Below are 13,128 nucleotides of genomic sequence, written 5' to 3' on the forward strand. Positions count from 1 at the left end.
TCAAGTATAAATGGCATTCAATTCAAATATGTAAATTTTTTTTCATTTTAAAACAGGAATATTTTTACGGAAATTTAAATATTCTTTCCGAATTCAATATCATTAATTTAATTTTTAAATAGTTGCTTAATTTTCACTGAATCAGATTTGAACACTAATTATAATTAACACTAATAATTTATTGATTTTTATATTAAGTATACCTATATTTTAATTTCTAAAAGTATTAAAATAATTAGTATATGAGAGAGTAAAAAACCTATAAAATTAAAAAAATATATTACTATCTTCAAAATAAAAAATCTTTTAAAAAAATCTTTAAAAAAAATAAAACAACTATTTGAAAAAAAGAAAAACAAATCTCGGTAATATTGCTGAGTCTGCAAATGACTTGAGAAGCTGTAGGATATTCATTAGTGCAACCATTTAGTGAGGACTATCTAATTTACATTGGTGCCCGTGCAACCATCTTCTTCAATGACGAGTCTCAAAATATAATATAACGTCAGTCGATGATTAGTTTCTTCTTGAAATTCACATTGAAAAAAAAAATAATATATATTATACTATATTTATGAATTGAAAATCAATCATTCGTATGCTTATCGTGTAAAATTTGCATTGGGGGGGCCCCCCCCCCCCCCCCCCCTCACCTGCCCCACGTGTGTCCCTATTTTCGAAATTAAAGTGGTATTAGTGTGTTATCATTATCACACTCACTGGACACAAAATCATTGTCGCGTGAGACTTAGTATTACATGTTGGAGAGAATGAAATTTCGACCACGTACGTGTTTACTTCTATTTCGAAAGGTGACCGTGTCCAGAATACGAAACGAGCGAATATAATCGCATATAATGTCTTATAATGATTCACATTAAGTGGACAATAGCTTCAAAATTTCAATTAATTGTTTTAATAATAATACTTTATTTTATTTCAACTCCATCGCAATTTAAGCAGGTAATTTCTTTCGTATTTCAAATTTTTCACATTTTTTTATTCAATTTATTTTATTTTCAATTTCAACTTTCAATTTTCTGATAAGAAAAAACCAATTTTCTTTTTTATTTTCTATTCGAATTTTTGTTTTCTAAACTTTTAAATTAAATTTAAACTTTAAAATTGTTTTTAATTATTTATTGTTAAATAAAATAATATTATTTAACGATAAATAATAAGACTTAAGGATAAATAATATTATTTAACAATAAATAATGGTATTTATAGTTTAAAAAAATTTGTTAATTAAATAAATGTCAAATTCAAGAATTATACAATTTTTGCTTTTGAAAAAAATTTTCAACACTTATTTTCGAAATAAAAACAAAAAAAAATTGATTTTTTTCTTAGTAAACAATTTATTACAAACGCGACTAAAATTCATCTTGCAAAATGTCAGAGAAAACTACGTAACATTTCTATTTGACGATTTTTTAATTTTTTCATAAAATTTTCAAAATAGAAAAAAACTAAAATAATCCCAAAGTTACAAATTTTTTTCAAAACCAAACTAAATAAAAAAATAAAATTATTAGAAATAATAAAAAAGAATAAAAAAGTAAAAAGAAATAAAAAAATATCACTAATAAATATAATTAAGAAAAGACAATTCACCCCAAAGATGCAATTATTTTTTCAAACGTTAACTGAATAGAGAGAAATAACAAAAATTATTAAAAACAGTAAAAAAGAATAGAAAAATAAAAAAATCTCAAAGTTTCAAATTTTTTTCAAAAGTAAACTAAATAAAATGAAATAAAAAACATTATTTAAAACAATAAAAATAAATAGAAAAATTTTAAAAAATGGAATCATTCCAAAGTTGCAAATGTTTTTCTAAAACAAACTAAATAAAAAAAAATTATTGAAATCAATAGAAAAGGAATAAAAAAATAAAAAAGAATAATAAAATTTTACTAATAAATAATTAAAGAAACTAAAATCATCCTAAAGTTGTGAATTTTTATCGAAGGCAAACTAAATAAAAAGAAATAAAGAAAAATTATTTTAAAAAAATAAAGAAGAATAGAAAATTAAAAAAGAATAAAAAATAAAAAAGAATAAAGAAAAGAAAAAAAAGAATAAATAAACTAAATTCACCCCAAAGATGCAAATATTTTTTTCATTAAGTTAACTGAATAAAGAGAAATAACAAAAATTATTAAAAACAGTAAAAAAAAATAGAAAAGTAAAAAAATATCTATAATAAATAATTAAAAAAAACTAAAATAATCCCAAAGTAACAAATTTTTTTCAAAAGTAAACTAAATAAAAAGAAATAAAAAAAATTATTTAAAACAATAAAAATAAATAGGAAAATTAAAAGGAATGAAAAAATATCACTAATAAATAATTAAAGAAACTAGAATCATCCCAAAGTTGCGAATTTTTTTCAAAAGCAAACTAAATAAAAAAGAAGTAAAAAAAAATTATTAAAAACAATAAAAAAGAATAATAAAATATCACTAATAAATAATTGAAGAAACTAAAATCTTCCCAAAGTTGCGAATTTTTTTCAAAAGCAAACTAAATAAAAAAGAAGTAAAAAAAAATTATTAAAAACAATAAAAAAGAATAATAAAATATCACTAATAAATAATTGAAGAAACTAAAATCTTCCCAAAGTTGCGAATTTTTTTCAAAAGCAAACTAAATAAAAAAGAAGTAAAAAAAAATTATTAAAAACAATAAAAAAGAATAATAAAATATCACTAATAAATAATTGAAGAAACTAAAATCTTCCCAAAGTTGCGAATTTTTTTCAAAAGCAAACTAAATAAAAAAGAAGTAAAAAAAAATTATTAAAAACAATAAAAAAGAATAATAAAATATCACTAATAAATAATTGAAGAAACTAAAATCTTCCCAAAGTTGCGAATTTTTTTCAAAAGCAAACTAAATAAAAAAGAAGTAAAAAAAATTATTTAAAAAAAAATAAAGAAGAATAGAAAATTAAAAAAGAAAAAAGAAGAATAAAAAAACTATAAACAATCTCTTTTTTCTACAGAAAAAAAATGCTCATCAGAAAAAACTCCTCGTACTTTGACGAACAAGTGAGACATCTATAAATAAACTATAAACAAAAATTTGTAAAAAAAAAAAATTAAAATTCTATTTTCCAAAAAAAAAAAAAAAAGAAAAAAACAAACAATAATTTACTTAAAAACATGGAATCCTTATCGCCGGGATTAAGAACTCCAAAAAATATAACACACATGATGAGAGAGGAGCCATTATTTTCATCACTTGAAGAATTACACGAGAAACTAGCTCAACTGTTAGGTAGGCTAATGTGTTGCAAACTATAGTAAAATTAACAAACTGTTGATTTTCAAACAAAATAGGTGGAAAATTTTCTATGCAAATTTACACTTAAAATGTAAATTTAACTCTCCCCACAGGGATTTTATTAGACCCCGAGTATAATTACGCTGGGGCTTTTAAAAAAAAAAAAAAAAAAAATTTATATACATATAATATGCAACCCGTTATACACTTCAGTAGAAATGAAATATTGGCGCTTTCATATTTTATTTTCCTTCTCAAATTCGTTCGCTTTTATTCCCACCTTTCCCACATAATTTATTGCTTTCGTTTATTAAAAAATATAGTCGAAAAAAGTAATTCAACATTAACGGAAATAATAATAATAATAATAATAATAATAATATTATTATTAAAAATAATAATATTAATATTAATAATAATAATAATAATAAAAAGGAAAAAAAGAATAGAAAAGTAGAACAAAACTAACAATAACAAGATTAAAATAGACAACAAGTCTTTTTATAATCGATTTTCTTTTATTTATGTGTTTAAATAAAATATGATTGTTATTATTATTATTATCATCATCATTATCAGAGTATTTAATTGTTAATAATTGTTGTGAAATTTAAAATTTCGCGCGCAATAGTTCGTGTGGTCTCGGCAATAATCGGCAGAAATCGCGAGGTTTCGCGCCTTTTCGTCTTCGCGGACAAAATGGCGTCGTCCATGGAAGCAGTAGAACAAGAACAAGAAGCAAGAAGAAATTTCAACCTGTGCTTGTGACTTGCGTATGACGTCACGCAAATAGCAGTGTTGTGCGGTGGTTATGCATTCTGTTTGAGTTGTTGGCCGCCATAGAAAACGCTAGTGCGTGCAAAATTTCAACGAGTGCGTTTCAAAGTGAATATGTGACAAAGGAAACTCGCGTATGACTCTCCACCTTACTGCTCTGTTGTCGAGAGAAGCATCCTCATCCTGTGTACCTCCTCGTGCAGCCGGCTGCCCTTCACACAGTTAACAAAAAAAAAGAATAAAGAAAATACGAAAAAGCAGCGTGGCTCGCTCAAGGACTACTATATTATAACCCGCCCTACGTGAAAAAAGAAATTCCAAATCTCGTGAAATTCCTTTTTTTAATCTACTTATAGAAAACAAATAATTCCGAAACGCTTCTTTTCTCCTCGCGACGAACACACTTTCGCGTAGTTCGAGATGGCCGGTAAGTAGCAGCTAAACCGGAGCCTAGCCTAGCTGTGGATCTCGAAAGTCTCTAAAAAATTGACGAAAAAGTTCCGCGCGCGCCAGGTGTCACACCAAGTTTTCCTTCTTTTTTTGACCCCTTCGTTTTAATGCCCACAGTTTCTTTTTTTGCTCAAACACATCATAATTCTTTGTAATATTTTATTTGCTTGCCTGAAAATTTTCGACTTCAAACTACTGCGGCATAACGAACCTTGACCTAAATTTATATTACACGGACGTCTATCTTCTATTGGTGTACTTCGTCGCTAAGCTCAGCACTTCCGGATACTCTAATTCCGCATCCTCATCAAAAGGCGCTTCTCGTCTGATAACACTATAATATTATTTAACGTCGTAACGACACAGACGAGAGTGTTACTACTACTTATAGTGCTATAGTGTAATTTCACAACGCCGGATCCAACAACTTATTCTACTCCCCCAATATTTCTCCTCCTCTTTCCAGTTTTTACTTGACCACCTCCGCAAAACCGGGGGCAGATGTACCCTAAGAAACCGTTGGCGGTCTAAAGACACACGATGGATTGCGGCGAAACTTCAAGTAGGCTCCGTTTCATCTTTCACGCAAAATGCATTCTTTACACACACACTATTCTCTTTTCTCTCTCTCTTTTTAAAAATCCTGCTTTATATTCGTTTCTTGCACTCTCTATCTTTATCTCTCTCTCAAATTCTATCTCTCTCTTTTTTTTACTCGTTCACATACTAATTATCAGTACTTACGCAACACTGTTCAAAAGCAAGTATATTCAGGGTTGAATATTCTGTCTGATTAAAAGTAATCACGTGCTCACTACTTCTCTCTCTTTCTATGAATTTTTTTTCAAGTCACACAGAAATGACAAAAACAAATTTATTTTATTTGTTTTCTGGAAAATGTTTTACAAACTGATTTATTAATTCAAAATCTTTATCTTTACAAATTTCTTGACAAATTTGCTATAATTTTATAATTTTCATGATTTTAACGTAAATTGTATCCAATTGTAAATAAATTCTAAATTTAAATTAATTTCATAAAAAATAGTTCATAGGTAGAAATTTTATAGGTAATTTTATTCTTTTTCTATAAATAAGTCTTTGTTTTTGTCATTATAGGTTAAAACTTGCTTTTGAGGTTAGAATGCCAATAATTATTTCTATTTTCTATAAAATTATCCACACTTTCTGATATCGAATAAATTGTTTTTTTTTACTATTTTGACCAAATACTACAAAAATATGTTTTTGAAATTAAAAATTGACAAAAATATTGTCAATATTGTAAATGCTGTAAATATTGCAAATATTATTAACACTGCAAATAATGTCAACGGCAAATATAATTTTCAAAACATGATCTGAATTTCTTTTATTTACAAATAAGATAAATAAATGAATATTGTGATTCATTTTTTTTCAATGCAGATAATTGCAATAATAATAATAATGCAATGTTATTCTAAATATTTATCTACGCTGTTTTGGTATACATTGTACAAACGTACGTCAGATTAACTATAAATTATATCATTTGCAGATAAAATGAATACATGTTTGGCACAATGTCAATAATTTAGAAATTGACGACAAATTCTATTTCTATTTTTCGATGTTAAGTTTGTGCAAAAGTATCTTTTTGCTTTCTCCTTAAATGCATAATCTTACATTACATAACCAATTTCAAAAAAAAAAAAAACCAATTGCTACTGCTTTCTCAAATTCCTATATAGGTTGAAATAAAAATCTTGATTTTGAGGAAAACGGAAAAGTTACGATTTTTATAATTCGAGAAAAAAATTAATTTATCGGCTTATGGAAAAAATTTTCCATTAATTTAAAAATTTTATAGAAACAATCAATAATAAAAAACTAAAATTTAATTAAACCAGCTCATAAAGAGGTAAAAATTTTCCAATTCTCAATAATTTTTGCTTCAAATGATCCAATTAATTAAGATTTTAATTTTTCTTATTATTTTTTGTATTATTATTATTAATTAAATTTTTAATTTGTAATTTTTGTATTTAAATAGAAATAAATTGACACATTTCAAATTTAATCATAAATTATTTAGAAAATCTTTGGAAAAATAAATAAAATAAAATATTTAGAAAATAATTGAAAATTTAATCAATTTGTAAATTTTGTACAAATTATATATTTTTCGAACCTTATAAATATTATAAATTATTTTTAAAATATTTAGAAAAAAATAAAAGAATAAAAATGTTTAGAAAATGTAAGCAATTTGTAAATTTTGCACAATTTATATTTTTTGAAACTTGTAAATTGTAAATTATTTAGAAAATATTTGTATAAAAAATAAATAAAATATTTAGAAAATAATAGAAAATGTAATCAATTTGCACAATTTCAATTTTTTAAAACTTGTAAATTGTAAATTATTTTGAAAATATTTAGAAAATCAATAAAAAAATGAAATATTTAGAAAATAAAAGAGAATTTAATCAATTTACACATTTTGCACAATTTGAATTTTTTTAAATTATTTCTTTAAAAAATTTTAATAAAATCTATTTCATTTTTAATCCATAGGTAATGGCGATATCCAATGGTGTTTCTCTCAAGTAAAGGGAGCCTTGGAAGATGATGTCACTGAAGGTAATTATCGTCTTCATTTATGTAGATTAAACAAACTTGGTAAAAATTTTATCTTATCATTATTTGCACTCCAAAATTAGATCTATACAGTTTTTTTGTAAGTGAATTTAAATATCTTTTTTTTTTTGTTTTTGGAGGTAAAAATGCAAAATCAAACTTTTACTGAATATTTTGCAGAAAGTAAAAATTGTATTTTTCTTTACAGCTGACATTATATCGTGTGTTGAATTTAACCACGATGGCGACCTTCTTGCAACGGGAGACAAGGGTGGCCGAGTAGTTATTTTCCAAAGGGACCCAATTGTAAGTTTTCTAATTTACATTTAAAAAAATAATTTACTGTACTTCAATATTAGAGTATTGAAATTTAATTTTATATTTTAATTTTATTTTCTACTTTTAATTTGAATTTTTACTTATTTAATTTAAATTCTTACTTATTTTAATTTTATTTTTAATTTTCAATTATATCTGAATTTTTTTCAAGAAATTTTCTTCACTATTTACGTTTCTAAAGTGTCGAACGTTTAAATGAACGACCCTATTTTTTTATGTCTTTTAATTTTTATTTTTTATGGAAAAAAATTAATTCCTAACCAAGGAAATTTTTAGTTTTGATTATAATTCTTTTTCGTACAGTAATTTTGAAAAAATATTTAATTAGAAAAAAATTTCTTTTATTTAAACGTTAAAATCTAGGAAACTGGTTATTTCTTGTTTAGTTAATTTTTACTTTGAGAAGAAACACCCACTTGGATAGAATTTATTATCATAGGATTTATTATATTCAATAATTTAAAAAAATATATTTCTTCTAAAGCAAATAAATATTAATTTCTCGAAAAAATAATTTTTATTACCGAAATTTTCACTGTTCCTATATTAGTAAACGATCGATCGAAACGTTTTTAAATTTTATTTCCAGAATAATATTTTAATCCTTATTTAATTGTCACATTTTTCCTCTTCCGGATGAATAAAAATGTCGATTAATAATTATTAAAATAAATAATTCGAATGAAAGAAAACAAATTTAAATAAAATAAATTTGAATTTTCAAAGAAGAAAAAAAGAGAATAGAGAAATGCCTACAAATTATAGGAACGAAAAAAATCGAATCTAACAGAAGGGAAAAAATTACAACAATCAGCAAAAGTTTCTCGTTAAAAATCATTAAATTTCTACAGCTATAGAAATTGGGATTGAGCCAATAATCTTATACCATTGTCTATAATACAAAAGCTATCTTTAGAGTTGTACTCCGAGTTAAGTTCGAAATAAGAAAAATTTATAAACTGTTATTTATCTACAAGTATTGTAGGGTTATCTCTCTCTCTCTAGAATTTCTCATTTGTTTAATCTACTGTTTTACGTTATAACACTCGAATCCTTAGATTTAAGCTGATCAAACACTTTTATCAACTTCTGGCTTCCAATTTAATTATCATTCTAGAGAGGCTTATCAATAAAAATTAGATGAAATTCTTGATATGTAAACATCATTCATTAAATATTTTCTTTAAGGATAAATCATAATAATTGACGAATTTCTTTTCAATCTCAATTTATTCTAATAAAAAAAAATAGAATTCTAAATAAAAGAACAAGAAATGGAACTCGAATAAAATATTAACCAAATAGCACAATATGATTAAATCATTTTGATTATTAAATAGTTTCTAAATAAAAAAAAAATTTTATTTAACTAAAAAAATTCCACTTTAGTTGAAATTATAATTTAATTCCTGTTTCAAAATTTTTCAGAGTAAAAACAGCATCCCTCGGAGAGGTGAATACAACGTGTACAGCACTTTCCAAAGTCATGAGCCTGAATTTGACTATCTAAAGTCATTAGAAATAGAAGAAAAGATAAACAAAATCAGATGGCTAAAGAGGAAAAATCCAGCACATTTTCTGCTTTCTACAAATGACAAGACCATCAAATTATGGAAAGTTTCTGAACGAGACAAAAAAGTCGAGGGCTATAATACTAAGGAGGAAAATGGCTCTATTCGTGATCCTGCCTGCATTACTGCCTTGAGGGTAAACGAAATTTTTTTTCCACTAATTGCAATTACCAAAAATCAAAGGATAAATTTCATTTTTGCAATTTGAATATGCATTTCATATCAATTCAAATGCCTTAAGTATGCGTAAGGTCATCAATTGTTCTCAATTGTCAATTATACACAGCAGTCAATTTGTTCAATTCAAAAAAAAACCTTCGAGAAACAAAAAAACATTTTTTTTAAATCAAAATTTTTTGGTATTGGCGAGACAATTTTATTTTTTTAAATTAAAAAGCAAAGTCGTGAGGGGAATTGTATTTCAAAAATAGTGCAACTTAGGAAAAAAAATAAAGTTGATATGTAATAAAAGTAATTGGAGATGTAGAAGTAAAGAATTTTAAGTTCAACGTATAGAATAGAAATCTCACTCGTAACATAAGGTTAAATATGCGCATCAAATAAGCATAATGTGCTGTCATAAATATCATTCTGCGCTCATAATGTTTTTTTCGAGAGATTTTATATATTTTTTTCTTGATATTCTTTGTGAAAATTTTCTCAAAATTGAAAAAATAGAAAATATACGTCTACATTTCTTTAAAACGTTGTCGAAAGGTGCAATGACTCTTCATTACGAGACTAATATTAATTCTACACGGAAAAAACAAAGTCTGAAACGGTTTATATTTTAAAACCGTCAAAATTATTAAAAACTAGCCTATTTTTTAATTTAAAATTAAGGCTTACATTTAACTTTAGGACTTAAAATTAAACTCTCATGGCTAAGATTCAGTCAAAAATGTTTCTAATGTAAATGATTTTAGTCAAAAGGAGACTGAAAGTGAGATTTATTTTTTACAGTGTAGAGCAATTGAAATAGAATTGAATTGAAGAAAAATTGAAATAGAATTAAAATTGAATAGCAATCGAAATAGAATTGAAGTGAATAGCAATTTAAATAGAATTGAAAAAGAATAGAATTGAATTGAAGAGAATTTGAAATAGAATTGAAAAAAATATCAATTGGAGTAGAATTAAATTGAAGTGAATAGCAATCGGAAACAAAATTGAATTGAATACCAATTGAAATAGAATTGAAATTAGAAAAAGCCGAGATCTTTTAATGAATATAAATTGGAATTTTATTTTGACGATCAATTTCTTTTAGGTACCTTCTATTAAACCAATGGAATTGATGGTCGAGGCATCACCAAGGAGAATATTTGCTAATGCGCACACTTACCATATAAACAGTATAAGCGTCAACAGTGACCAAGAAACATACCTCAGTGCCGACGACCTTAGAATTAATCTTTGGCATCTGGAAATTACTGACCAGAGTTTCAGTATCCTTTTTCAATCAATTAAAATGCTCCGACTTATTTTTTTTTTGTTCACTAAATTGAATTCAAACATTTTGGATTATGTTAAAATTATACTAATTTTACTTTTTTGAAAGAAGACTAAAAATGCTAATTTTCAATTTTGAAAATATCATTTTTTTGTTTTGAATTTTTGAATAACCACAAAAATTTTGTTGTTCCTAAAGTTTTGAACGTACAAATGAACGAAAAGTTAGGGAAAGTAAAATTGGTCATGGAAATCAGGGAAAATTCAGAGAATTTTATCAAAAGTACTGGAAAAATATTAAATTTCTAGAGTTCATAAGAAAATTCTCGATTTTCGTGATTAAAAGCCTTTGAAAATATTAAAAAGATTTATTTTTTTTGTTTACCTTTGAAATCACCACGAATTTTAATACAGAACTTCAAGTTTTTCTATTTCGGTCAATAATTGAACTTTGCAAAGTATGAAATTGAATTTTTTTTTAAAGAAATTAATTATTTAAGAACTATCATGAAATTATTACTTATAAATAATTTAAGGAATAATTTTACTTAAAAAGTCCAAAAATAACTCAATTCTAGAATAATTACGTTTACAATTTTCCTAAATAATTGAATTTCAAAAAGTTTCAAATTGAAACCTTTCGAAAATTTGGATTTTAAATGATTTTAATTTAAAACTCTGAAGAAGTTATAGTTTTCTGAAGAAGTTATAGTTTTCTGAAGAATTTGTTTTGAAATTAGAAATTATGAAAATGAATCTTTAATTAAAAAACTTTCGAATAATCTATTTTCGTAATATTGAATTAAAAATAAGTGAATTTTAGGCGTATTTAAGTAAACTTTCTTTTCTATACAAATAACAATTGAATAATTTGAATTCTCAAAAAACTTTCTGAAAATTATTAAAAATAAATTAATCATAGAAGAATTTTTTTAAAAATTTGAGAAAATAATTGAATATTACAAAAGTTATAGTAGAAATTTCTAGAAATAATCCAAAAAAAAACTATGAATTGAAGTTTTTAAAAAATTTGAACTTTGAATACCTTTAATTAAAAATTTGCAAGATTTTATTGTTCTGAAAGACTTTACTTCAAATTTTTTTGAAATTAGTTAAATTTTTGATTATATTTAATAGAAAAATTTTTGAACAATCGAAATATTGTAAATTTAAATTGTAAACAAGTGGATTTCAATATTATTTTAGGGTGAACTTTTCTTTTTCTTTGAATAATTAAATTTTCAATCAACTTTCTAAAAAAATTATTAAAAAATATTTTATTTTGAGAATAATTTCAGTTAAAAGTTCTAGAAAGTAATTGAATTGAAATATTGAAATTAAATTTGAACAATTTACAGGAGCAATTTTATAGAAAAATAATAATTTTTAAATATTTATCTACAAAAATGTAATCATCAAATACTTTGACAATTTTTAAAGATATTCAGAAATAATTGTATTAGAAACAGTTTTTTAAATATAATAATTTTTAAAGTGAATCTGAATATTTTTTTCGATTCAGAGAAAAAGTCAAAATTCTTTCTGAAAATCAGGGAAAAACAAAATCAATAATTTTTGTGGCAACCCGGAAATTTAAATCAAATATAAAATAATTTTAATCAAATAGAAATTAAAAGTAGTGACAAAAATACCTGTGTTCATTTGAACGTCCAAAACTTTACGGAATTTTTTAGTCTTAAATAACCGATAAAAAAGAACCAGATTCAATCGAATTATAAATGAATTAATTATTAATTTTAATTGTTTTTGAAACAATTGATAATTTTTTACATTCTCATCGCCATGCCAGTGGGAAGAAATATAAATATAAACTTCGAATTTTGGATTATATTATTTAAGTACTTTGAGGAATATTGCTATACTTTTCCTAACCCCTTGATACAGATATCGTAGATATTAAGCCGACGAATATGGAGGAACTTACGGAAGTCATAACAGCTGCTGAATTTCACCCAGTTGAATGCAACCTTCTAGTTTATAGTAGTAGTAAGGGTACAATCCGCTTGTGTGATATGAGATCAGCAGCTCTTTGTGATCGTCACAGTAAGTTATTCGAGGAACCAGAGGACCCGACTAATAGGAGCTTTTTCTCAGAGATAATTTCGAGTATAAGTGACGTTAAACTCAGTAACTCCGGCCGTTACATGATTAGTAGAGATTACCTGAGTGTTAAAGTATGGGACTTGCACATGGAAACAAGGCCCATCGAATGTTATCCCGTAAGTTTTCTCAATAATATCAATTACATTAATACCTCTATTTTAATTACCAAACAAATTTAATTAGCCATCTTAATACTAATTGCAAAAAAGAAATTCATTTTTCTAATTTTATTTAATTTTTGAAAATTTAGAGTTTAAAATCAAATTCTTAGTTTTGCGATTTTAATGAAAGTCACAATCTTAACAAGCATTTGATTAAAATGCTCTTTAGTGAACTTCACAACACTTATAATCAACAATATTGATGGAAAAAAATATTTTTTGCGCAAAAAACAATACAATTTTTATTCACAAACTTAATTTTAATTTATTGATCAAAATAATTACGTGGAAAACTTTTAATCAAAAATTTTAATAGAACATTTTAACTTTTTTCCAAACTG

General features: G+C 24.6%; 1 protein-coding gene across 4 annotated transcripts in view; it reads left to right on the top strand.

Annotated features, from left to right (window-relative positions):
• LOC122502875 (protein phosphatase PP2A 55 kDa regulatory subunit) overlaps positions 1-13,128 on the top strand; it is an 82,736-nt gene that overhangs the window by 65,092 nt on the left and 4,516 nt on the right. For 2 of the 4 annotated variants that reach the window (XM_043613193.1, XM_043613191.1), the window contains 5 exons: positions 7,078-7,143; positions 7,349-7,446; positions 8,908-9,186; positions 10,321-10,498; positions 12,408-12,742. In XM_043613193.1, the coding sequence (XP_043469128.1) occupies positions 7,078-7,143; positions 7,349-7,446; positions 8,908-9,186; positions 10,321-10,498; positions 12,408-12,742 (956 nt within the window). Of the gene's footprint in view, positions 1-3,155; positions 3,286-3,993; positions 5,081-7,077; positions 7,144-7,348; positions 7,447-8,907; positions 9,187-10,320; positions 10,499-12,407; positions 12,743-13,128 lie in introns of those variants that run through there. The other 2 variants (XM_043613192.1, XM_043613194.1) reach the window with 2 other exon arrangements.

Source organism: Leptopilina heterotoma, unplaced genomic scaffold, assembly GCF_015476425.1.
Source record: "Leptopilina heterotoma isolate Lh14 unplaced genomic scaffold, ASM1547642v1 Lhet_24, whole genome shotgun sequence".
NCBI lineage: Eukaryota > Metazoa > Arthropoda > Insecta > Hymenoptera > Figitidae > Leptopilina > Leptopilina heterotoma.